General features: G+C 40.8%; 4 protein-coding genes across 14 annotated transcripts in view; 2 read left to right on the top strand and 2 right to left on the bottom strand.

Moving 5' to 3' along the window:
* Positions 1-5,794, top strand: part of LOC132795907 (inactive dipeptidyl peptidase 10) — a 167,842-nt gene extending 162,048 nt beyond the window's left edge. For all 3 annotated transcript variants that reach the window (XM_060806855.1, XM_060806854.1, XM_060806853.1), the window contains exons 7-10: positions 1,021-2,211; positions 2,601-2,795; positions 2,865-3,025; positions 3,088-5,794. In XM_060806855.1, coding sequence (XP_060662838.1) covers positions 1,021-2,211; positions 2,601-2,795; positions 2,865-3,025; positions 3,088-3,434 — 1,894 coding nt within the window. In that variant the 3' untranslated portion in view covers positions 3,435-5,794. The remainder of the gene's footprint in view (positions 1-1,020; positions 2,212-2,600; positions 2,796-2,864; positions 3,026-3,087) is intronic.
* Positions 5,795-7,155: 1,361 nt separating this feature from the next.
* On the top strand, positions 7,156-16,961 carry LOC132797097 (non-canonical poly(A) RNA polymerase protein Trf4-1). Of its 9 annotated transcripts, none has more exons than XM_060808601.1 (7): positions 7,156-7,319; positions 10,266-10,396; positions 10,452-11,958; positions 12,313-12,993; positions 13,911-14,620; positions 14,927-15,577; positions 15,819-16,961. In XM_060808601.1, exons 3-7 carry the CDS (start codon positions 10,833-10,835, stop codon positions 15,963-15,965), a joined length of 3,315 nt encoding a protein of 1,104 aa, XP_060664584.1. In that variant the 5' UTR covers positions 7,156-7,319; positions 10,266-10,396; positions 10,452-10,832; the 3' UTR covers positions 15,966-16,961. The 9 variants fall into 9 exon arrangements, 8 of the variants coding, with proteins under 8 accessions (XP_060664584.1, XP_060664583.1, XP_060664582.1 ...); XR_009633623.1 differs by having other exon boundaries at positions 7,157-7,319; positions 14,927-16,100; positions 16,178-16,961; XM_060808600.1 differs by having other exon boundaries at positions 7,157-7,319; positions 10,452-11,036; positions 11,130-11,958; positions 14,927-16,961.
* Positions 16,962-19,226: 2,265 nt separating this feature from the next.
* LOC132797101 (C-type lectin 37Da) lies at positions 19,227-20,244 on the bottom strand. Its single transcript, XM_060808613.1, has 2 exons — positions 20,087-20,244; positions 19,227-20,033 (listed from the first exon to the last, which is right to left on the bottom strand). The coding sequence occupies exons 1-2, from the start codon at positions 20,217-20,219 to the stop codon at positions 19,579-19,581; spliced, it is 588 nt and encodes a 195-aa protein (XP_060664596.1). The 5' UTR covers positions 20,220-20,244; the 3' UTR covers positions 19,227-19,578.
* Positions 20,245-20,661: 417 nt separating this feature from the next.
* LOC132797100 (serine protease snake) lies at positions 20,662-22,644 on the bottom strand. Its single transcript, XM_060808612.1, has 3 exons — positions 22,094-22,644; positions 21,713-22,000; positions 20,662-21,645 (listed from the first exon to the last, which is right to left on the bottom strand). The coding sequence occupies exons 1-3, from the start codon at positions 22,155-22,157 to the stop codon at positions 20,852-20,854; spliced, it is 1,146 nt and encodes a 381-aa protein (XP_060664595.1). The 5' UTR covers positions 22,158-22,644; the 3' UTR covers positions 20,662-20,851.
* Positions 22,645-22,979: the final 335 nt, after the last annotated feature.

Below are 22,979 nucleotides of genomic sequence, written 5' to 3'. Positions count from 1 at the left end.
ATAACTAACTAATTTTGGACTACAGGGTATCTGCTTGTCGATCACATTTTTGAAAAAAAATATATTTGAGTATAGTTTAAATAATTCTGATGAAAACACACACTCTTCATCAAGCTATAACTAACTCTTGTTGAACTACAGGATGTCTGCTAGTCGATCACTTTTGAAAAAAAACATTTGAGTGAATTGAAATATTTCTGAAGTAAACACACACTCTTCCTGAAGCTATAATTAACTCATTTTGCACTACAGGGTGACTTCTAGTCGATCATATTTAAAAAACATATTTTAATGCAGTTCAACTAATTGTGAAGAAGTCATATACTGTTCCTAAGCTATAACTAACTCATTTTGCACTACAGGGTGTCTTCTAGTCGATAATTTTTTAATACCAGCAATTTAAATGCAATTAAATTATCTTTAAAGAGTATATAAACATTTCCTCAAGCTATATGCAATTCATTTAGCAAGGGTATCTACTAGTCTATCAAATTTGATATTAACACTTTTGAGTAAAATTGAAATGGGTCTGAAGAAAACGTTCACTTTTTTTACAATCAATACAAATCTATATAATGCAATTAAAGCATAACCGAGGAAAACACATACTCATCAACAAGTTACAAACAACACATTTCGCAATGCAGAGTATCTATTTGTTGAGCCCTTCCTTTATTTAGCGGATAAACCATGTTTCACAATTATGTGCCATAAATCAAACATTTAAAATGTTAATACTATGGTTTGGCTAAGGAATACATTTCCTAAATAGTAAAGGGTCCTCAGAAGTCGAAGTAGATGTATCTTTTCAATCCAAAACTAACTTTTAGTGAGGGAAAAGTCGTGCAACTTAAAGTCAATGCGCAATTATAAAATGCAATAATAATATTTTCAGAATTAGTAAATATCCTACACGACTCAAACTTCAGAGTAAAGGGTCTATGAAAGACAATGTAGATGTTATTACATTTCTAACTCAGACACAGCTACTAACACAGACCCTCTCTGTTGACCCAACAGATACACTTGGATGGGCGACGACATCAAGTACCCGGCGGTGCTGAGTCAACGCTACCCCAAGGCTGGCGCTCGCAATCCCAACGTGACGGTGAACGTGGTCAATCTGGCGGTGACCAAATACATGTTCCCCACACAAATCAAACTACCCGCCGAGCTGGGCAATGGCAGCTATGTGGGCGGCTTAACCTGGGCCTCGCCCATCGATCTGTCGGTGACGGTAACAAATCGGGATCAGACCAAAGCGACAACGGTGATCTGTCGGGCGCCACACTTTCACTGCCAGGTCGTGCACACAGAGGTGACCATCAACGATGGCTGGGTGCTGCCCGCCGAGCGACCCATATTCTCGGCTCGCATCGCTGCCCAGCTGCGCAGTGCCGGCGTGCTGCGTCCGGATGCCGATAGCGGCGGAGGAGCTGCGACAATTGCGGATAGCCAGGCGAATGTGACGAATGGTCAAACGACATACGAGATCTCCAACGGTGGCTATCTGCTCAAGCGATTGCCGGTGCGCGACGGCGAACATGGACACTATCGTCATGTGGTGTTCATTTCGTCACTGGATCGACGTCCGGTCCCCTTGACCATGGGTCGGTTTGAGGTGACCGAAATTGTGGGCTGGGATGAGGGACATGAGATCGTTTACTTTATGGCTGCTCCTGAGAAGCGGCCGGGCGAACGGCACCTCTACAAGATCAGCCTTAAACTAAACGTCACCGAATCGAATCGCACCTATATCACATCAACGCAACCCACTTGCCTCACCTGCGACAACACTGAGGCCACCTATCGCCTCCATCGGGCGCGCAGCACCAATGCCGCCGAATGGCAACGTGGCGAACGCTGGGAGGACATTGTGGCGCGTCTCGAGCCGGACGATTGCATCTACGATATACCCAAGAATTGTCTGTACAATCGTGTGCAATTCAGTCGCGACTATAGCTACTATGTGCAGGAGTGTCTGGGCCCCGAGGCGCCCAGCGTTTATCTCGTCGAGACGGCCAGCAATGACAAGATCTTTGTCCTCAATGCCGGGGATGTGCTGCGGCATCGTCTCTCCCAACTGGCGATTCCACAGATGCGCACTTTTAGTGTGGAGATTCGGCATGGATTCCATGCCCAAGTGCGGCTCTTTTTGCCGCCCGGCATGCGCGAGGAGGAGGAGGTCGCCTTTCCCCTGGTTCTGCATGTGTAAGTACTCAGACCCTTCCCTTTATTAGTGCTAAGCTTAGCTTGAGGTCAAGGTAGAGACATTTAGAGACATTTTTCTTTCGAGCATTTATGATAATTAAAAAATCTAATACGTATACTTAACTTTGTCTTTTTAAGTTGTTATATTTGGAAATTTTGATACATCATTAATTGATTGAATTGTTTTGTGAGCCAAATCTTTTAGTATTCCCTTTGTTTGAGTTTGTTTCGGTTTGTAATGTGTTTAAACGGTTCGTTTCTTAATAAAGCTAAATTTCAAAACAATTCGATTCTTGTCATTTGTAATTACAAATGAATCAGAAAAAAGCACCTTGGTTTTCAGTTCGACTGTAATATTATAATACAATTATGCACTTCCATTGATACAGCGACGCCTCGCCGGGTTCGCAGCTGGTGACGGAGCGTTTCCAGGTGGATTGGAATTGGTATTTGTGCAGCCAACGCAGCTTTATTGTGGCTCAGATCGATGGGCGTGGCAGTGGCTATCAAGGCGAACTGTTGCGTACTCAAGTACACGGCAAACTGGGCACCGTTGAGGTCGAAGATCAGCTGGGCGTGCTCACGTAAGCGATGCTCCCAATAAGGTCCAATATATGTTACAATACTACAACAATTTCTTTTGATTCTGACAGTTATTTGCGCGATAATCTCAAGTTCATTGATCCGCTGCGCATCTGCGCCTTTGGCTGGGGCTACGGCGGCTATGCGTCCGCAATGATGCTCATCGATGACTCGCAGCAGGTGCTGCAGTGCGCCGTCGCCATCAATCCAATTGTCAGCTTTGGCTATCACTGTGAGTAGCTTGAGAACACTTGGTACCTGATCTTCAACTAACGCTTCTCTCACTCGTTGTAGACTCGTTCTTTACGGAGCGGTATATACCGCTGAAGGGCGACTATTTGCGTGCGCTGCAGGAGGCAGATCTCACAATGAAGGCGGGCAACATCAAGGGGCGCAATCTGATGCTGATGCACGGCACTGCGGATACGTTGGTGCATCAGGAGCACACGCTGATGCTGGTGCGCGCCCTCGTCGATCAGCAGGTGAAGTTCCGACATCAAGTGTATCCGGATGAGGATCATGCGATTACCAGATCGCTGAGTCATGTGTACAAGACAATGGAATGGTATTTCGATGAATGCTTTGGACCCGTCGATGACAACGAGTGGGATCCCACGGGTCTATTTGTGTTTAAACAATAATTAAGACCCCCCTACGATCCTTATGACGAGGATCCGTTGGCCAATCAGCTCATCGACATTGACATCGATCCCGGTGATCGTCACAATCAAACGTCATCAATCATTGGCACGGCAACCGCCACAACAACGGCGCTCTCCGCACTCGATGAACTGGACAACAGCCTCCAGGCATTGGATCTCATGACGTCATCGGCAATGACACTAAGCAAGGTCTCCAATAAGCTGTGCAATTACAGCAGCAAGCGAAAGCTGCAGCAGACGGAGACAACGCTGGCCAAAAAGATGCGCATCCTTCAGCATTAGAATGTACGTGTGTGTGATTGAGTGTGTGAATGGCAAATCATGTGCATTTCGGTGTGAATGTGTGGAATGCATGCAAACAAAAGTGTGACTGTGGCTTTAAGTTGTTTACTTTTAATTGTTGGTATTTTTTTTAAGTGGTATTTTTTGAATGTGCGTGTGAAAGGTAGTGCGAGAGAGAGAGAGAGAGGTGATGGGTGGTGCGTTCTATAGGCCAGCAAAGCGAATGTTTATAGCGCAACAACAAAAGCAAGGTGATTCATTTATGCGACTGATTATTAACATATTGTATATTGAAACCAAAAACAAACAAGGATCAACACAAATGCTGCTTGTCATGGGTTTTGGAATCGTAGGGGAAACACAAAACGAAAATGTTTCGAAACAAGAAACATCAACCACAACACAACAACAACAAATGTCACAAACAATGATTGTAATTATAATTATTATAATAATTAAGGTACAGTATGCGTACTTGTGTATTTCGTTTATGCCTCATATATAATTGTTATGGAAATAATTTAATTTATGTATTTGTACAAGTATGTGTGTATGTATGTGTTCTGTGTTATAGATTTGTTTAGATCGATATTAATAATATAATACTATTATGCGTTACTGCATACATACATTACATACTATATAGTATTGTACACACATAAATATATATATACCACATACATATATATTTGACTGAGCCGACTTTTTTTTGTATATATTAATAATTAAAATTTTAAAACACAAACACATTCCACATCTCATTTATGTATGTCCAATTACCACAGAAAAACAAACTCACATGAAGGAAAACTACATATTTTTCGGCAAGCCGAATATTAAATACCCTTGAGCAGCATATGATTACCTAAATAAGAAGAGATAATATTCTTATGAATTTTATCTGCCAGGGTATAAAAACTCGTGCATAATGTTTTAAATAGAATGCTAGCAACAATTTAAGTGTAGCCGAAAAACTATCATAAAAATAGCAATAAAAATTAAAAAAAATAAATCATTTAATAACTAACTAAAGTGAAATGCTTGAAAATATAACAATAAAAAAGTAAAAACCACATATAAATTAATGAGATTGTTCAGCAGCCATAGACAGAACTTAGAAACCTTCCAATTGATTATTAATCATCATAATCATAACTGTTTCACGATCATCGTTCGTTTGCGGCTTAAAAAGCCATAGCAACATAAAAAAGACGTTGCGTTTGAAAATTCACATGAATTTAGGGCCAAACTCGATTGAAATAGAAATAAAAATAGAAATGTATGCATGTGCCACACAGAAAAGCCAAAAGAAACCCTTGCAAAAACACGAAAAGAAAGAACCACAGTAAATAAGAAGATTGGAATCTGTCCAACCAGGACGTCTAACTACTAACTAACCCTAGTAGTGTTTTCCAAAGTATAACAGTACTACATTATATATAGATATTAATTGTTGTGGCCCAAGCCAAAAAAGAAAAAAATACGAAACGAAAAATTAAAAGAAAATTATGAGATCGGTATGTGTGCTATAGAGGAAACCCCCCCTTCAAAAACAAAGGGGATAAAACTTTTTTTTTAGATTTTTTTACATTAACTTTAATTAATTACGATACGAGTGTGCATGTGCAAATTGGAAAATGACAAACAACATGAAATTAATAAACAAAACAATGCATACTATAAATAGGTGTTAAATGTTGCGTCAATAATGCCCTAAGAAGTGGCGAATTTTTATTGTAGAGTAACTGTGCGGCTGGTTTTGAAATTCCAGAAAACAATAAGTAACTCTAAAAATAAAGTATATATAAAACAAAACCCCAAGATACTAAAAAAAAACGAAAAAAATAGTCAAGCTTTAAATGTTGTACACGGCTGATGGAGATGCAAAACATGAGAAAGTTAATTGATATCCTAACTAAAAACAAAACTAACAACTTATAAACAAAGTCAAAGAACAGCTCTAATTGTTGAGCGTGCAGCTCTTAATAAATGTTAAACTTAACTATAAAAAACAAAACGAGATGAGGGAATAGAAAATCGAAATACATATTTATAAATGTTTAAAACAAAATCTATTAACAAACAAATAACTATATACATAGCATTGTATGAATGTATATGTATGTATATCTGCATGTACTAAATGTAACAGAACAATGATGAGATATATGTAACATATATGTGTATGTATCCAAGTTATATTCATGCATACATATTCATAGGAACATATGGCATAATTTCAACATGACCTAAATATAACAACCATTGAATAATAGCGGTACGTATTTCATGTATTTTCAACTGAAAGAAACCAACACATAGAACAAAAAAAAGAAAACAGAATAAAATATAATAAAATATAATAATGAATGCTTATAAACGAAACTCATTATTTCCATAAAGTACAAACTAACTGAATTTTAGTTGCCACTTTAAAAGAAACACCAATAAATGCCCAACCCTTTAAAAAAAAATGAAAAGACCAAATAGAGCACAACTGGACACTTTTTATGTTGTCATTTGCAAATGACACACCCAACGAAGTTATTTGGTTTCAAGACACTAGACACTTTTGAATATACAAACACAGCAAACAGCAACAACAATAAATACAAAACTAAATACCGAACAAATTGAAACCTGATTCAAATACACACATAAAACAGATGTGCTTACATTGAACTTCAGAAATCTAATAAGTATACCAATAATTGATAAACACTACAAAGAACAACAACAACAGCTAATAATTTAAGAAAATCGAAACAATAAATAAACATGAAATTTTTGTGTGTATGCAAAACAAATAAAAAGTTCCTTCTTTCCTTCTATAAAAGTAAGTATACGTTTAGTATGCCAGCTTAACGGTTTTTAATTCGAATTGCCACTCGCCAGCTGCTTATCGATGAGTATGGCAATCGATAACCAAAAGCGGCGCAGCTACAGGCGAGCAGAGCATGCCATAAAATTATTTATACCAAATGCTAGTTATGTTTTTAAAAAAAATAATCAAGAGCAGGCCCTATTTAAAAAGCTGAGACTATTTTGTATAATTTTGTAAAATAAAATATAGTATATTTCCAGTTGTAAAATGAAATATAGTATATGTCCAGTTGTAAAAATGAAATGTAGCATATTTCCAGAATATGTTAGCTGCCTTGAGTAAAAATAATTTCACCACCATCTAGCGACTCGTTATTGCATTTAATAAAACGATTTTTTTTATTTATACAGTCTAATCAGATTAAAATGAGAATATGTAAACAATCGAAAACGTTGCGTTTGTCATAAACAAAAATACTACTGTGCTCGGCATGAAGTGTGACCAGCTAACAATTGGGTGGTGGTGTATCTTGGTACATTTTGTATCATCAACTAGTATTTTCGGGAAATAAAGTTGCGGTCACGCCGATCTCTAGTACTGCGTAGCCGTCGCGTGTTCGTATTGCAATTTTTGCTAGCGTTTTTTTTTTATTTAAAAAACGCAAGTAAATCGAAACCTTAAGACGCTGGAAAAGTAGCGTATTGATTGTGTGAGCCAACAACTGTCAAAACAAATTCAACAATTTGTACTTGCACACGGTAAATTAAAAGAAAAAACGAATACATTTCTCGAAAGAACTAATTTGTGAGTTGAGTGCGTGTGAGTGGCTGTGTGTGTGCGTGTGTATGTGTACGCATGTAGTAGGCTGGCTGGCTGACTGCCTGCCTGCATGGGTGTGTGTGTGCGTGTATGTGTATGTGCATAAAAAGGCATAGCAACCAGACAAGCGGACGATTCCCAAGCAATGAAAGTGAACGAGACGAGACCACTCTAAATTGTGCTTATAAGGACTGCCACAAAATATAGTCGTTGTTGCAAGCGCAACAACAGTTCTTGCCATACATGTCAAATGCGTTTTTCGGCGGGTTTTCATTATTTTCAATTTTTTTTGTAAAGCGACGCAACGGGAAGCGAAAAATAGAAAACAGAAAATGAAAAAAACTGATAATCGCATTGAATCTTCGTTATAGAGAGAAGCACATGTGTGCATGTGTAGATGTGTATGCGTATGTATATTTGTGCGTCTATTGTGCTAAACTTGAAATTGAACGCAAACGCAACGAGAACAAAACTAGTCAAGGTAAAGAAAAAAAATGTGTGTGAAAAATTCCAACGGAATTACGCGAGATATAAATCAGAGGCAGCGCAGAAAAACAGCTAAATCAGATTTTTTTCTCATATGCATGTGTTTGTGACGTCGATTGCGTTCTGCTCTAATGTGTGTGTATGTATGTGTGAATTACGTTCTGCGTGTCTGTATTGGTAGTTGTATTTTTGGGCGGGGGCAAAGTGGGTGGCTCTTGATATGTGGGGGCAATTTGTAGTACTATCAAATGCATAAAAAAAATTGTCAAATACGAATATGTCGACAATAGAATCTTTTGAGTAATCTACACAAATTTTCCGCTGTGGGTTATCGCGAAATTAATTAACTGTAGTTGCGAATTGAAATTGCAGTTATAATTCAAAATTTTCATCTCGGCTCACAAATTGCTGAGGGCAGTTGCATAAATTCATTGTTTACATGCTCGTTTCTTCCGTTGTTGTCGCGTTGCGCAGTGCTGTAAAACGATTTTAGATTAGGTGGCAACGCCGACCTATATATCAGCTGCTGGTGCTCTCAGCAAGCGAAATCAACCATTGGAGGAATATGTTTTCTAAATCGTCGGGGCTAATAATTTGTTTGCATTTTTTGCTTATATCAATTTAAAATAACTACATTATATTCGATAATGTAACAATATATAATTTAATACTGCTAATCGAATGATTTCCGAAACGACCCCAATTTTTAAATTTTTAGTGTCGATTGTTTTTCTTTTTTTGCTTATCGATATAGTTTCGATGCTGTTGTCGATAGACACATCCCTGTATGCGGCAACACTAAAAAGTGCTAAAGTGGAGCAAAGTCAGTAGCTGCTACTACAAAAGTGCAGGGCGAGTGGGAGCGAGACAGAGTGAGCGAGTACAACGATTTAAACAAATCGTAAGCGAATATATTGTATAATATATGTACAAATATTGTACATACAAATTTGTGTTGTGCAGCAACAGTCGCCTAAGCATAGACTGTCGTGTTTTTCCATTTACATACACACACACATGCATGGGGATGTGTAGGTGCGTGTGTGTGTCGTGTGATATGTGTATCGTGTTCTCTCTCTGTGTGTCTCCATCTCTCCGAAGCTGAAAGTGTTAATTTGCCAAATTCTGTGCATGTGCATATGTCAGAGTGTGTGTGTTTATATGCATTTGTGTATGTGCAATACTGCTGTTGATGCTGTAGCCAAAATTCTGTTGGTAAATATAAAAAAAACAGTGTCGCGTAAATTTGATATAATTCCAATTCTAATTTTTCGATTGCAACTGTATAAGTGTGTGCGTGCGTGCAATTGGTTAATTGTTTAACGAAACTAACGCACAATAAGAGGTTTTTGCATAATCGACAGTGCTCGAGTACTCGAATGCTTTTCTACTTTTTGCCTATTCTCCGTCTACATGTGCGCGCTATATTTGCATTGCCCGCGCTCTTTTTCTCTCTCTTTCTATATGTCTCTCGCTCGCACTCTTGCCGCCGGCACCCACGCCACAAGCCACCTGTACGCCCTTGCGCGCACACACGCAACTAGCTCACATATACATACTCACACACATGCAGTACCACGATGTGATTTGCGGTAGTCTCGTGAGCACTGCTGCTGTTTTACTTTGCCAATGCGATAACGAAAACATATTTACACATACAGAGAGAGACACATGCATACATTGCTGTGCCGTCGTCGTCTATATGTATTTTATTGTCTTCTTTGGCCCATTTGGCTCTGCTTCTTGATTATTTCGGCTATTGCTAAGCACGAAAAAACCCACAAAAAAAATACAGCGAAGAAAATTAAATTGAGTATTTTGCAGTTGCTGCTAAAGGCGGCGCCGCCGCCGGCGTTGTGTTGCTCTCCCTCTCTTGCAGTCTTTACGCTTCAGCTGCATTTGGCGCCGACTGCATTTGTTGGACGCCGGCGGCGATTTTCTATTTGTAGAAAAATAGCGCATAATTTGTAATGCCATTGTTGGCGCTTTCCATTTAGTAAACTGCACTTTTGATAACACATGCGATCGTTAGAGCTGCAAATACACACACAAACATATTTATTTATGCTTGTATTTGACATGGTACAATGAGATCCCGCATTCCTGACGTCACGACACGATCTTATACAGTCATATATGGTCGATCTCTCTTTGGGTTTCTTCTTTTTTGTTTTACATTTTGTTTTCGTAAATGCGCAGCAAGAGAGAAAGGAAGAGAGTGTAAGTTGTCATTGCAGTTTTGTATCACACAGGTGGCAACGCTGCACTGCTAGCAAATGTGCAGAGAGCTTAAAGCTAGAGTTGGCAAAAGCTCAAAACAAGCTTTCGCTACGGCTGCTGCAATAGTACTGTTTAATAATGTGTGTGTCTGTATGTTTCCATCTAAATTCCCATTACAGTTGCAGCCGATTGAAACCATATACGACGGCCTTGTCAAGCATTTTATTATTGTCGCGCGCGTACTGAGCTGCCGACAAGAAAACAACTGAAATATACAAAATAAAACGGAAAGAAAACAAGAAAAGAAAAAGTGAGTATATTTGTGAGAAACATCAATAGAAATTAGACGGACACGCTTTGCTTAGCTGCCCCACAGGCAACACACAGCAGCACAGCAGCAACAACACGCAGCGCATTGCAATCCCCGCTGATGCTGCGACCGAGCAACACCTGCAGCTGGAGCTGGAATTAGCCACAAACAAATTGCATTAGCTAGCAGTTAGTCAAAGAGTCTCTCGTTGAAAACATCGCAGCTCAGCAGGAAAAGCCGGCGTCATCGCATTGATCAACACAAAATATATCTCTATAAACAACAAGTTGAAAAAAGTCCTCTAAAAGAGAGAAAAAGAAAGCAAGACACAGGGGAGAGGGACAGTGAGAAGCGGAGAGTCAGTGTGACCAGGTGACCAGGAGAGAGGGAGAGGCGTTTTCGCTGTGAGCAGCACATAAACAAATCGCCCATTTGAATGGATCCCTGTGTTGGCTGGTTTCAGGAGGAACAGGAGGGACCAGCGTTGCGCACATGGTTAAAGATTTGGGAGACGAATGCCCAGGAAATGGGTGCACTTCTCGAGCAGCAGCTACAACAGAATAACAACAATAACAACAACGGCAGCAACAACAACGGCAGCAGCAACAACAGCAATAGCAACGCTGGTGGTCAACAGGTGGTGGGCACAAGCAATACAAATACTAGGCTGCTAAGCAACGGTCCTACAATCAGCCTGCGTGATCCCGACTCATTACAAATTCTTCTTCAGCAGTTTAACGGTACAGCGGCATCGCGTCACGGCAACAATACCAACAACACTAACGGAGGCAAGAGCTCAAGCAACACATCTATCGATTCCACATCGAACAACGACAATAACTCCTCCTCGCCAGTGAGCAGCAGCAGCAACACCAGCAGCGGCGGCAACAGCAACGTCAACAATACAGCAACAAGCAGCACAACAGGCAACGGAACAACGACATCGGTAACAGCAACAGTTGCCGCTGCAACAGCAACTACCGCAGTGACGACATCATCAAATACAGCAGCAGGAGCAGCAGCAACAGCTGCTGCAAACAGCACAACGACGCCGCCAGGTAGCGATAGCAACAACAGTAGCAGCAGCAGCAGCAACAGTAGTAGCAATAACAACAGCAACAACACGACCACCGGCAACAGCAACAGCGGCGTCGGCAGCGGCGCCTTCAACAATTTCGTAGTGAATCCCGCGTCCAAAATGCCGCTGCATGAGCGAGCCAACACCTATTACAATCCATCACGCAGGAAACGTGTGGTTGACAACAAATCGAGCACACTCAATTTGAATAAGCACGCCGAAATGATTGCCAAATACGGCGGTTGTCCGTGGCGAAAGCGCGACTTCATCTACGGCGAGGGCATCATTGGACTGCACGAGGAGATCGAGCATTTCTATCAGTATGTGCTGCCCACGGCCTGCGAGCATGCCATACGCAATGAGGTGGTCAAACGCATCGAGACCGTTGTCCATTCCATCTGGCCCCAGGCTGTTGTCGAGATATTTGGCTCCTTTCGCACCGGCCTCTTTCTGCCCACCTCAGACATTGATCTCGTTGTGCTAGGTAAAAAATACGCAAGCAAATCTCCCAATTGATTTCAGCAGTAGTTGTTTAAATTATAGAATTAACCATAGTTAGAAGTCAAGTTGATTGAGGTAATTCACTTTTATAGTTTAGTTAGGAGAGTTCTAGATAAATTGGAAAGTTTCTGCAATAATAGAATGAAATTGATATTGTATTACTTTATAGAAGTCGATTGAAATGTTATTAGGTTTTGTTAAGATCTCCTTAAATCAAGTGAACAAGTGTAGTTGCAGAAAACACAAACTAACAATTAATGCTGAAATCAATCGGAGATTCGTTTGAAATTGTATTGTAAAACACATTTACTAAACTTCTCTCTTGTTGCTTCTCTAGGCCTGTGGGAAAAGCTGCCGTTGCGCACACTGGAATTCGAGCTTGTATCGCGCGGCATTGCCGAGGCGTGCACGGTGCGTGTGCTGGATAAGGCATCGGTGCCGATCATCAAGCTAACGGATCGCGAGACACAGGTGAAGGTCGACATATCGTTCAATATGCAATCGGGCGTACAGTCCGCGGAGCTGATTAAGAAATTCAAACGCGATTATCCGGTGCTGGGCAAACTGGTGTTGGTGCTCAAGCAGTTTCTGCTGCTACGTGATCTCAACGAGGTGTTCACCGGCGGCATCTCGTCGTACTCACTGATCCTCATGTGCATCAGTTTCCTGCAATTGCATCCGCGCGGCATCTTCCACGACAAAACGAATTTGGGCGTGCTGCTGCTTGAATTCTTTGAGCTGTATGGCCGGCGATTTAATTACATTCGAATTGGCATCTCCATTAAGAATGGCGGCCGTTACATGGCCAAAGATGATCTGCAACGTGACATGGTCGATGGCCATAGGCCATCGCTGCTATGCATCGAGGATCCCCTAACGCCTGGCAATGACATCGGACGCAGCAGTTACGGTGCCCTCCATGTCAAGCAGGCCTTCCAATGCGCCTATCGTGACCTTACCCGGGCCGTCAATCCGCTCAATCTTTGGGACACCGATCCGAGTACCCATTCCATATTAGGTGAGTGTGTGCGGGCAAATATTCTACGACAGAACGATGCAGTTTCTTAGTGAGTTCATAATAATAACGTTGCTTGTTTGGATAGTCTTAGTCAATCGATGCAGAAAGTTTAGCAAATGTTAAAGAACAGTCAAAGAGAGAAAATATGAATTTACTTACTAAACAAACGTTAGTATTGCATTACTAATTTCGTAAATAGTTGCTTTTATTTATATATACATATATACCAGTATTTTTCTTTTATTATAGTATTTATTTCAGCTTGTTCAGCTTCTTATTAATTGTATGCGGTTTCCGATTACTGCAAGCTGTTTCAAAAATGTATTATGTTTTGTCCGCGCGTCAACAAAGCCATACTTAGAGTAGCTAAACCACTTGCTGCTACTGTCGTTAGTCAACGTCCGAATAATAAAAGAAGTGCTTCAAGTGAAAGAAAACCTACAGTATCATAATTATTGTGGATATTTAGAACAAAATAAGCAGTTTAGTATAGATCATGTTGTGCCAAGTATAGTCAAAACAAACAATCATTATTTCCGCTTCCTGATTTCTATGTAATACGAAACAGAGATTAGTTTAGAAGCAGTCGAGCAGACTCGCTCGTCTCGTGCTGCGTTCTCGAAAACGTTTAAAAATACATTTATATACAGAGCGCTACATAGTAGTTGTGTTTATATATAGAGCACAAGTGTATAAATAGATGAGAGTGTGTAAATATTGGCAGGAAAGTCGAGACTGCATCGTATTGTGTCTATTCTGGGAAGAAAGCCTATTTATGGCAAATGAAATAACTGAAATATTGATATTAATTTGGTTTTGGTTTTGGTTTGCTATATGGTTTTTGTTTTTGTTTTGTGTTGTTGTACATACATATGTGCTGGTGTGACGTTGTTTATTATATCTGATGATGATTATAGGTCGGATAATACACATCACCGATGACGTCATCGACTATCGCGAATGGATACGCGAGAACTTTGAGCATCTGGCTGTCGTGGATGCAGCACCGCTGCCCGCCGCCGCCGCCGCAGCTGCCTACACAAATGGCGGCGCCAAATATGTGATCATGCCCTCCGGTGCCGTTGTGCATCAGATATATCATCCGCATGCGGTGCTGCAGCCGCACGCCATCGCCCAGCCATATCATACGGCTGCAGCTGCAGCGGCAGCACAAGCGGCGGCACAACAAGCGGCGGCGGCGGCAGTGGTTGCTGCACAACACCAACACCAGCAGCAGCATCAACAGCCGCTGCAGCAGCAGCTACAGCCGCAGGCTCAATCGCAGCTGGCCATTGGCAATTTGAATCTGAGCGCATTGCGTCATCGGCGGGGCAGCACCTCATCGGGCGATGATTCCGAGGACAGCAAAGATTGTTGCGATGCCGATCGTGAGACGACGACGACGACATCGGGGGGCAATCAACAGATTGTCGAGGTCATTGACATCACATCGTCGCCCCCAAATGGACTGGAGAATGTGAACACAACAGCCATTGTGCCCATGCCCATTGTGGTGGCCAACAGCAGCAGCAACATCAGCAGTAGCAGTAGCAGCAGCAGCAACAACAACAACAGTGTTGGGGGCGGCGGCAATGGAAGCAGCAACAGCTCGTCCACGGGCTCGTCGGTAATGCACACACCCACACGCATAGATACATGATGAATGGCTGCCGGCCTCATGCAGCTGCAGCAGCAGATGCAGATGCAGATGCAGCAGCCGCAGCAGCTGGCCGCCGGCTGTGCCATGCTGGCCGCAATTGCTCCACAAGCAACAAATGCAACGCAACAGTTGCGTAAAAGCAGCAACAACAACCACAGTAAGAGCAACCACGTTGCAGCAGCAGCAAATGCGGCCAGCATGCCACCAGCCAAGCCACAGCAGGCCCAGCCAAGCCAACATACATGTATATCTTCTTCACAACTACTACAACAGCCAGACATGGATCACCACCACCACCACCAGCAGCAACAACAACTTGGTGAACTTCCTTCCGCGGATGCAGTGGACAACGAGGCGACAGCGGCACCGACGACGGCAACAACAGCAGCAGCAGCCACCACACCCACGGCCTACCACGTCAGCAGCAGCAGCAACTCAAGCAGCAGCAGCAGAACCTATGGCCAGCATCATCACCAGCAGCAGCAGCAACAACAACAGCAGCAGCAGGGAGGAGGTCAACAGCGAAGTCACACCAATTCCTATTATCGCCAGCAGTTCTATGTGCCACCGCCAATGCAACAGCAGCAACAGCAATTGAACAAGTCCATGTCCAATCCACAGCAGCAGCAGCAACAGCAGACCAACTACAATGGCCATCATCAGCAACAGCCGCAGCAACAACAGCGACCACAGCATTTGCGGCTGTCGAGCAGCAATAGTAGTAACAACAATGCTGGCAACAGCAACAACAGTGGCGGAAGCTATCACCATCATCATCATCACCATCAGCAACAACAGCAGCAGCAGCAGCAACATCATCACCATCAGCAGCAGCAAATGCATCACCATCAGCAGCAGCAGCAACAGCGTCGACATTATCAACAGCAATCAAGCTCATCAGCCTCATCAACGTCATCGAAAGCGGTAGGTTCGCCCACAGTGTCATCCACAACGTGCACAGCAGCAGCAGCTGCAACGGCGGCATCATCGGCAACATCGAGTAGCAACAGCCATAGTAGCCACAACAACAGTAGTCACGGTAGTCACAGTCATAGCCACAGTCATAGTCATAGCCATAGCCATAGCCGATTGCCGTCAATGCGCGAGACACTGGTTAGTTCACCCTCTTCAATATCAATCATTTCCATATCGTCTGAATCCTCAGTTGGCAGCTCAAGCTCATCATCATCCCGTTCATCGCGTTCCGGCTCGGGCGGAGAGTCCACCGACTCGGCTGCCGGGCAATTGGTCGCGTCTGACGATCGCTGAAGAGTACAATCTCATGCAGTACCAGAGGCGTAATGATTGTTGATTGATGAGCGATTTGTTTCGATTTGATTGCAAGCGAGATTCGCACAGAAAGCCAGACCGAAAGGTTGATTGGGAGTGAAAGAGAAGAAGACCAAGAGATAGCTAGCTAGCTAGTGAACAAGAAGAGATGACAAAAGTAAGCAATAATAGGAGATAGCAAGAGTCGTGTTTCAATTTTATTTATTTATACTCCTCCTTTTTATATGAATCAAGAATATTACACGTATACGATTACTCAAGTTATATACACAGAGAATGCACGTTAGGAACTTGGAATATCTTGTGAAACATTTGCGTTTAGCGAGAAGGTAATCAAATATGATGATAACTCGATTCCTGGAATCGCTTGTATTCCTATTTCAAACGATTGCGCCATTATTGATTTGTGGAATGCAACATCAGAAGAATTACGTGAATATGAAACAAGAATTCCCCTTTCCCAATTTGCTGCATTAGCTCCCACCAATCGTAATAACTATATCAACACACGTTTAGATACCCATTTTAAATTGCAATGACACGCCAAGAAAAACCGCTAGAGAGTTATAATATCATATTTAAATTGTTCATTTTTTTCTTTATAAATATGATTTTAATTAGTAAATTGCAGTTTATTAAAATTTTGTAATATATTTACGCTCGATTGTATATACAATGTAAAATATTAGCTTGACGATAACATGAAAACGATGGCACTTTCTGTCTCACTCTACTCTTTCTCTCCTTTACTAACGAAAGTAGTGCCCATTAACAGGAGCAAGTTGTTGCTGTCTCGCTTGCGCCCACATCCATAAGCATTAAGATATATAAATATAGTAATAATTCGTACACTTTTCCCTACAATTGCTAATAGTTGGTCTATTTCATTTTGTTTCTAAAATGAATATGAAATAAAACTAAAACAGAATCACAGCAGAGATAAAAACTACATCTAAATACTATTAAAAATCTGAAAAACAAAAAAAAAATATATATATACAAATAAGAAAATACATTGTAGTCAGTTAAGTTATAATGTGAGCGAAATGTGAAGTACGAAGTTAAGTATATGAAATAGTTATATTAATATAATATACAATATTTAATTAGGGCAAACCACAAGTGAAAAAACACACACATTAACACAAACACATAACAAAGAGTTTGTAAAGAAAATTGTATAATTCTAAGATTGTAAGATTGCAAATAGTTTTTTTTTTCGTTTTTTTTCTAGATGTTTAAACAATGGAATTCTATTAACTATTATTATAAACGATTTAGTCTGCTGCTTATAGTTTAAGTACAACACACAGATACATACAATTATATATAAATGCATATATATATATTAACAACAAAAAAAACTAATAGTTGTAAAAATTGAGCTAAATTGCGTGCGCAATTCTCACGCTAATATTATTAAGTGGAATTGCGCGGCAAAAAAAAGAAGCATCAAAACACAGTTTGAAAAGAGTCGGAAAGGAAATCCCCCGAAATTCTCGAAAACGAAAATAATTGTATAGGAGAAAATAGTTTACACACATTTTACACTCACACACACAATTTTGTTTTTTAATTGATCAAAGTTTAGAGCATTATTATTAATATTAAAATATACATATATATATATATTTATATATATTCCCATGGATAAGCCTAGCTCTTAATGTTTAACGATAAGCTGCTTCTTTTATTCGGGCCACAAAACTGTTTTAATTATTCTATCCTCATTGAAATATCCCAATACTACTTCTGTACTATTACTATTATGATTACCATTTACCATTACTATTATTATGATTATACATATTATTATTACGATTATATTTAAAAACAATGTGCACCTAAAAACCGACAGAAAATAGCAACAAAAAAATCGATTGTACAAACACATTGTCGTCGTCTCCCCCTCAAGACGATAATGTGTTTAAAAAGCAAACAAAAAAAAAAAAAAAAAAGAAACGAGAAACTAAAAAAAACAGAACCGACAAACCAAAAACAAAAACGGTGTAAAATTATTCATTATCACGTACATATATACATATATATATGTATATATATATTTGTGTATATATGCAATTCCTGCCATTTATTAGTGTACATACACGCATACATCTATACGTAGTTATAGACAAACATCTATATAAATATATATTTATTTTCGTCTTATGGCCTCCCCTATCCACAAATACTACCCCCTTCTTGTTCCACCCCATCATTCTCTACACTTTAACTTAAACGTACTGCCATTTTGAGAGAGGTTTTTAAAACAAAAACAAAAGAAAAAAGAACTACAACATTTAGACTTTGTACATGTATAACATTTAGGCTGTTCTTCTTTCCAATTTAAGTGACAAGAAACCAAAACAACAAAGTAAAAAACAAAACTTAAGGATTGTATTAAGTATAAGAGAAACGAATTGTGTGCATGCCCCACTTCCCCGCCCCACTTCCACAACACTTGCGTATCGCCCACGCTCCACGTTCCTTTGGAATCCTTTTAGCGCTCCAGCACAATCATTTCTTGATAGTCTTTCGATAGCAGCTGAAAGCTTTTGACTTTCACAGCTGCTTTGAAGCCCACCTTACACACACACACCAACACCAACACACCTATAGAGAGAGTCGCACGCACACATACATAACACACACAGACACACACATTTACTGAACACAGCTGCAGACGGCGAATGGTGAGAAAGAAAGTCGAAAGTGAAGAGAGAGAACGAGTAACAAATAAGAATTATTAAATTTATGCACTCTGTTGAATATTTATATATATAAATGTAGTTAATAAATATGAACTAATTATAATAAATACGCATACAGACATAGTACATTACACATACATCTACATGTGTGTGTGCGTGCGCGGTAAAAAGTTAGGTTAGGTTTAAGCATTAAGACTTTGACGAAAACACACGATGCAAACAATTTACTAAACATATTTAAATATACATATAGTATATGCCTGTGTATGTGTACGTTAATAGCACTCACACACACAGAGAAACACGCAGACGATAGTTGATGATTAATATTTAATATTAATGTTGAGGTTATGTCGTAACTTTTTCAATATCCGATCACTGTTTGCCTAGCCAAGTAAGCTGTAACTTGTAACGTGTAACTAATTCAAATATGTTTTTTTGTTTTCATTTGATAACCAATTTTTTTTTTTTGCTTTTTTTTTTAATATGTATATCGGTGTATTTATATCGGCTAAAGCGATTGTTGTTGTTTAGAAACCGATCTAACGCGAACATAATGCATATGAGATATGATATATATATATATATTTATTTATGTATATGTATGTCGAAACCTATATAGTTATATATATATTTAAATATATAATGTATGTACTATATGCATAACGTAAACGTAACGTAAAGTAAATCGTAAATCAACTGATGTATAATGTATACTTAGCAAATTCGATGCGTAAGCCGGTCAATAACGATAATGATAACGATAACTATAATGATATTGATATTTGATGAATGACGAAGATGATGAAAAGCTGTTGCCGAAGATGCGCTGCAAATGCAAACCGAGGCAACAGCTCCCAATAAATGCCGTGTCTCCCACGCACGCAAAAAAAAAACAAAATATATCGATGTACTCCCTATTTTCTACCACTTGATGTAGGTGAACTTGAAGGTCTTGGGATCACTGGCTTCACAAATGTACTGCATCAGTATCTTGCAGTTGGCATCGTTGATCAGCTCCCGAGTGCCAAACATGTGGACACAGTTCTCGTTGCCACCGTAATTGTCGGGCATCTGCTTGGGTCCGTTCCAGGGGGCATAGGTCATCGGTCGACCCGTGGATAGCCAGTAGAAGGCGCCCTCGGTGCCGAGATCGTTGCCCGATATCCAAAAGTAATCGTTATTCTTGAAGCCCTTCGTTTTGATGTACTTGACCAGTGCCTCCATCTCCGGCTTGTCCTCAATTGAGGCCAAGTGGGCATTCATCATGCGACAAGCGCCCGCCGCCTGGAACCAGTTCACCTTGTTCATCGGCTCAATGTAGTAATAGTTGTCGCCAATGCGTATAAACGGGGTCGTATCGATGTCCGACGGAATACCTGCAATCCGATAACTATCATCTATACCAAGACAATCTTAGAGCACAACTCACCATTGTAGACCTCTGTACGATAGTTGGTGAATATGTTGACATCCGGCAGATAGCCAAGTGCTGAAGGAATCAGGCAACAGCCGAGCAGCAGCAGCCGCAGCAATATAGCAAACTGTTCGTTCTGGGGATGCATTTCGATGGACTCTAACTTAGTAAGCAGACTGACTTTGGTTTTTATGCACAATGGCATGCAATAGGAATTCTTGCAATCTTTAAATTGCAATCAACAGCTGTTTGTGTGCAAGACCAACTGCATAAGCAGATATGTTAAACAACATAAACTCCAAGAAATTGAAAAATATTTCAAATTAGTAGTGAGTAATAGCAATGAGAATTAGTTATCAACTTTCTCATTATTGGCAATTTAAAACTGGCGCCTCCTAAATGCACAACAATCGATAATTCTTGTATTTTAGGGCGCACCTAAAAGTAGGCAATTGAAATTTATGCCAATTGGATAGTCTACCGCATTTCAATAGACAAACATATTTCGAGCACCTAAAAGTAGGCACCAAAATTTAGCGTGTCATTGCCAAAAGAAACGTGCGTTAAATTCAAATCAACATTTTATTAGACAACATTAACATTTTAAAATGTATTTGCAGTGCTCATAAATTCGTCAATAAAAGTCAAATTATATGTTTACGTACTTGCTAAGGCAGTCGAGACAAGACAAGAGATGAATGTGAGCTTATGACGAATAGAATATATTATGACTAAGCTTTCTAATTCGCTGAAATTCCCATGCGGAGGGGAATTCACGCATCAGTCATTCATGCGCAAATCGAATGTCGGCTGCTGGGGACCCACCTCAGCTTTGGGCCATACAATGCTCTCGATCCAATCCAAATAGCTGGAGACGCGCGTATAAATGCTCGGCGGTCCGCTGGCACAGCCTTGACCCAATGATGTGATTCCCACCACGAACCATTGATTCTTGCTGCGCATGAGCAGGGGTCCACCCGAGTCTCCCTGGCAGGTGTCGCCCACTCCTCTGAGATCACCGGCACACATTTGACTGAGTGCCAAGCCTTGCGGCAAATCCTCCAGCTGATAATGCGGCTGACATTGTTGTTGTGTCACATGCTGCAGCGACACCTTGAGCAGCTGCTTTGACGACAGTCCCGCAAATTGGATCTGACCATAGCCAATGGCAGTGAGTTCATCCATCGGCAACTCTGGACTCTGCCACAGACACACAATGGTCCGTGACGAGGGTTGTGTGGCGTCTAGTTCGAGCAGCGCAATATCATTGTAGGCGCCGGTATCCGTGTAGTCGGGATGGGTGAAAACGCGTCGTATGGCATGATTCTCGCCCATGCCCTCGGTGAGATTCTCGCCACCCAGACGCACCGTCGCCGGCAACTGTCCGCCAAAGTTGATGCAGTGCGCCGCCGTTAGCACAAAAGTGGGTGCAATAAGTGTGCCGCCACAGCGATAGAGGATGCTGCCATCGAAGTTCGCCTGCCAGCCCAAGGCGGCCATGTACGGGAACTCGCCGTATTTAGCTGGCCTGCCGCCGACAATGGAAATGCCAAAGATTTTTGAATCCTCGCAAGCTGTAAACAAAAAATGGGAAATTTCAGCAAAAAGTAGAATATAAAGTACAACGAATCCACTAAGCACCTTGTTCACTTGATCGCAGCTGTGGCTCCGGTTGTATGGTAGGCGTAGTAGGCGTGGTGCTGTTGTTGTCATGCAGATCGCAGCATACAAACTGATCGTACTTCACAAAGTAGCATGTCTTGGGCAGCACACTTTGCTCGTTCCAGCGTCGCAAGGCGGCGGGACAATCCTCGAGCAATTTGCAACTGCCCGGCACCCGTTGATGGTCATCTGTGAAGCAATCATCGAAGGATTCCTTGGGGAAAATGATTCCACGCTGCGACAGTGGTTTAATTGCTGCATTAGCGACTTTAACAACAAAAATATAGGGGAAGAGGGAAATTTGATTCATTGAAATACGGGGAACAAAAGTGAAATTTGCATTGTTATTATTTTATTTACCTGCAGCTTTTGCTTGTGTGCCCAGCAACAACAACAAGTACGACAACAGTATTGCATTTATCATTTCGTGCGTTTTCTTTCCCACTTTTTATTTTCCTTTCTTTTTTTGTTGGGCTTTCTCGACGTCCCGCTTAGTTGCAAGCTCGACTTCTAAATGCGATCTGCGATTTTGTGTGGCTGCCACTGAAGTTGGCATGCGCTTGCGCCTCTCATAAAATACACCAAAAAAAAAACACAAATACACAACAATCGAAACCAGCCAGGCAACTTCAAAGATCTTGTTGTATAGCGTTTGGACTTTTTTTAATTGACATCTCAAACAGTCGCGGTATCTTTTCCATTTTGGCAGGGGGAATTCTCAATGACGACAGCACGTGCTCTCGGGCAAAGGTACACCGAACCGTGACCGGTTTCGCGATTACTGTTCCTCATTTTCATTTGTGTTATTTTTTTTCCTGCACAAACAATTGATTTATATTTGCTCATCTTCGATGAAGTGCTGTGTTGTTATTACGCGCCATTTGTTATTTGCGCAAGCTTAACAGCGTGTGTCATTGGCGCCATCTGGTGAGAGTCTCTGTAAATTTGTTGAACAACAGCTGTTGGTAGCAGCATCGATAAATTCAAATGCTAGGCGCACTATTCAAACTGCTAATTAAACTAATTTGCTGCAGTTGCACATGTGTGTAAATTGACTACTAAAACAAACTATTAATTATGTAGTTAACACTAAAATGTAAAATAAGCTTTTCAACCGAAACAAGTAAAAAATGTACAAAATAACAGAAAGTATCGTAACACAGTAGTATCGATTATATCATGCAGTGTGACCCTACATTAAAATGTATTTTTGGTATGTTTTGAACTTGAGCTTGCGGTCACGCTG

The sequence above is a fragment of the Drosophila nasuta genome, chromosome X (assembly GCF_023558535.2).
Source record: "Drosophila nasuta strain 15112-1781.00 chromosome X, ASM2355853v1, whole genome shotgun sequence".
Taxonomy (NCBI): Eukaryota; Metazoa; Arthropoda; class Insecta; order Diptera; family Drosophilidae; genus Drosophila; species Drosophila nasuta.
Note: the sequence above shows the minus strand (reverse complement) of the source record. Positions and strands in the feature narration are given on the sequence as shown.

What these genes read in the sequence shown, in the direction of transcription:
- LOC132797100 (XM_060808612.1), bottom strand. Translation starts at nt 22,157, where the DNA reads ATGATAAATGCAATACTGTTGTCGTACTTGTTGTTGTTGCTGGGCACA. An exon ending in CACACAAGCAAAAGCTGCAG is followed by an intron (nt 22,001 to 22,093) that starts GTAAATAAAATA and finishes TTGTTGTTAAAG; the next exon opens with TCGCTAATGCAGCAATTAAA. An exon ending in GCTGCGATCAAGTGAACAAG is followed by an intron (nt 21,646 to 21,712) that starts GTGCTTAGTGGA and finishes TTTTGTTTACAG; the next exon opens with CTTGCGAGGATTCAAAAATC.
- LOC132797097 (XM_060808596.1), top strand. Translation starts at nt 10,833, where the DNA reads ATGGATCCCTGTGTTGGCTGGTTTCAGGAGGAACAGGAGGGACCAGCG. An exon ending in CATTGATCTCGTTGTGCTAG is followed by an intron (nt 11,959 to 12,312) that starts GTAAAAAATACG and finishes TTGCTTCTCTAG; the next exon opens with GCCTGTGGGAAAAGCTGCCG. An exon ending in GCTCGTCCACGGGCTCGTCG is followed by an intron (nt 14,621 to 14,926) that starts GTAATGCACACA and finishes CTACTACAACAG; the next exon opens with CCAGACATGGATCACCACCA.
- LOC132797101 (XM_060808613.1), bottom strand. Translation starts at nt 20,219, where the DNA reads ATGCATCCCCAGAACGAACAGTTTGCTATATTGCTGCGGCTGCTGCTG. An exon ending in TCGTACAGAGGTCTACAATG is followed by an intron (nt 20,034 to 20,086) that starts GTGAGTTGTGCT and finishes ATCGGATTGCAG; the next exon opens with GTATTCCGTCGGACATCGAT.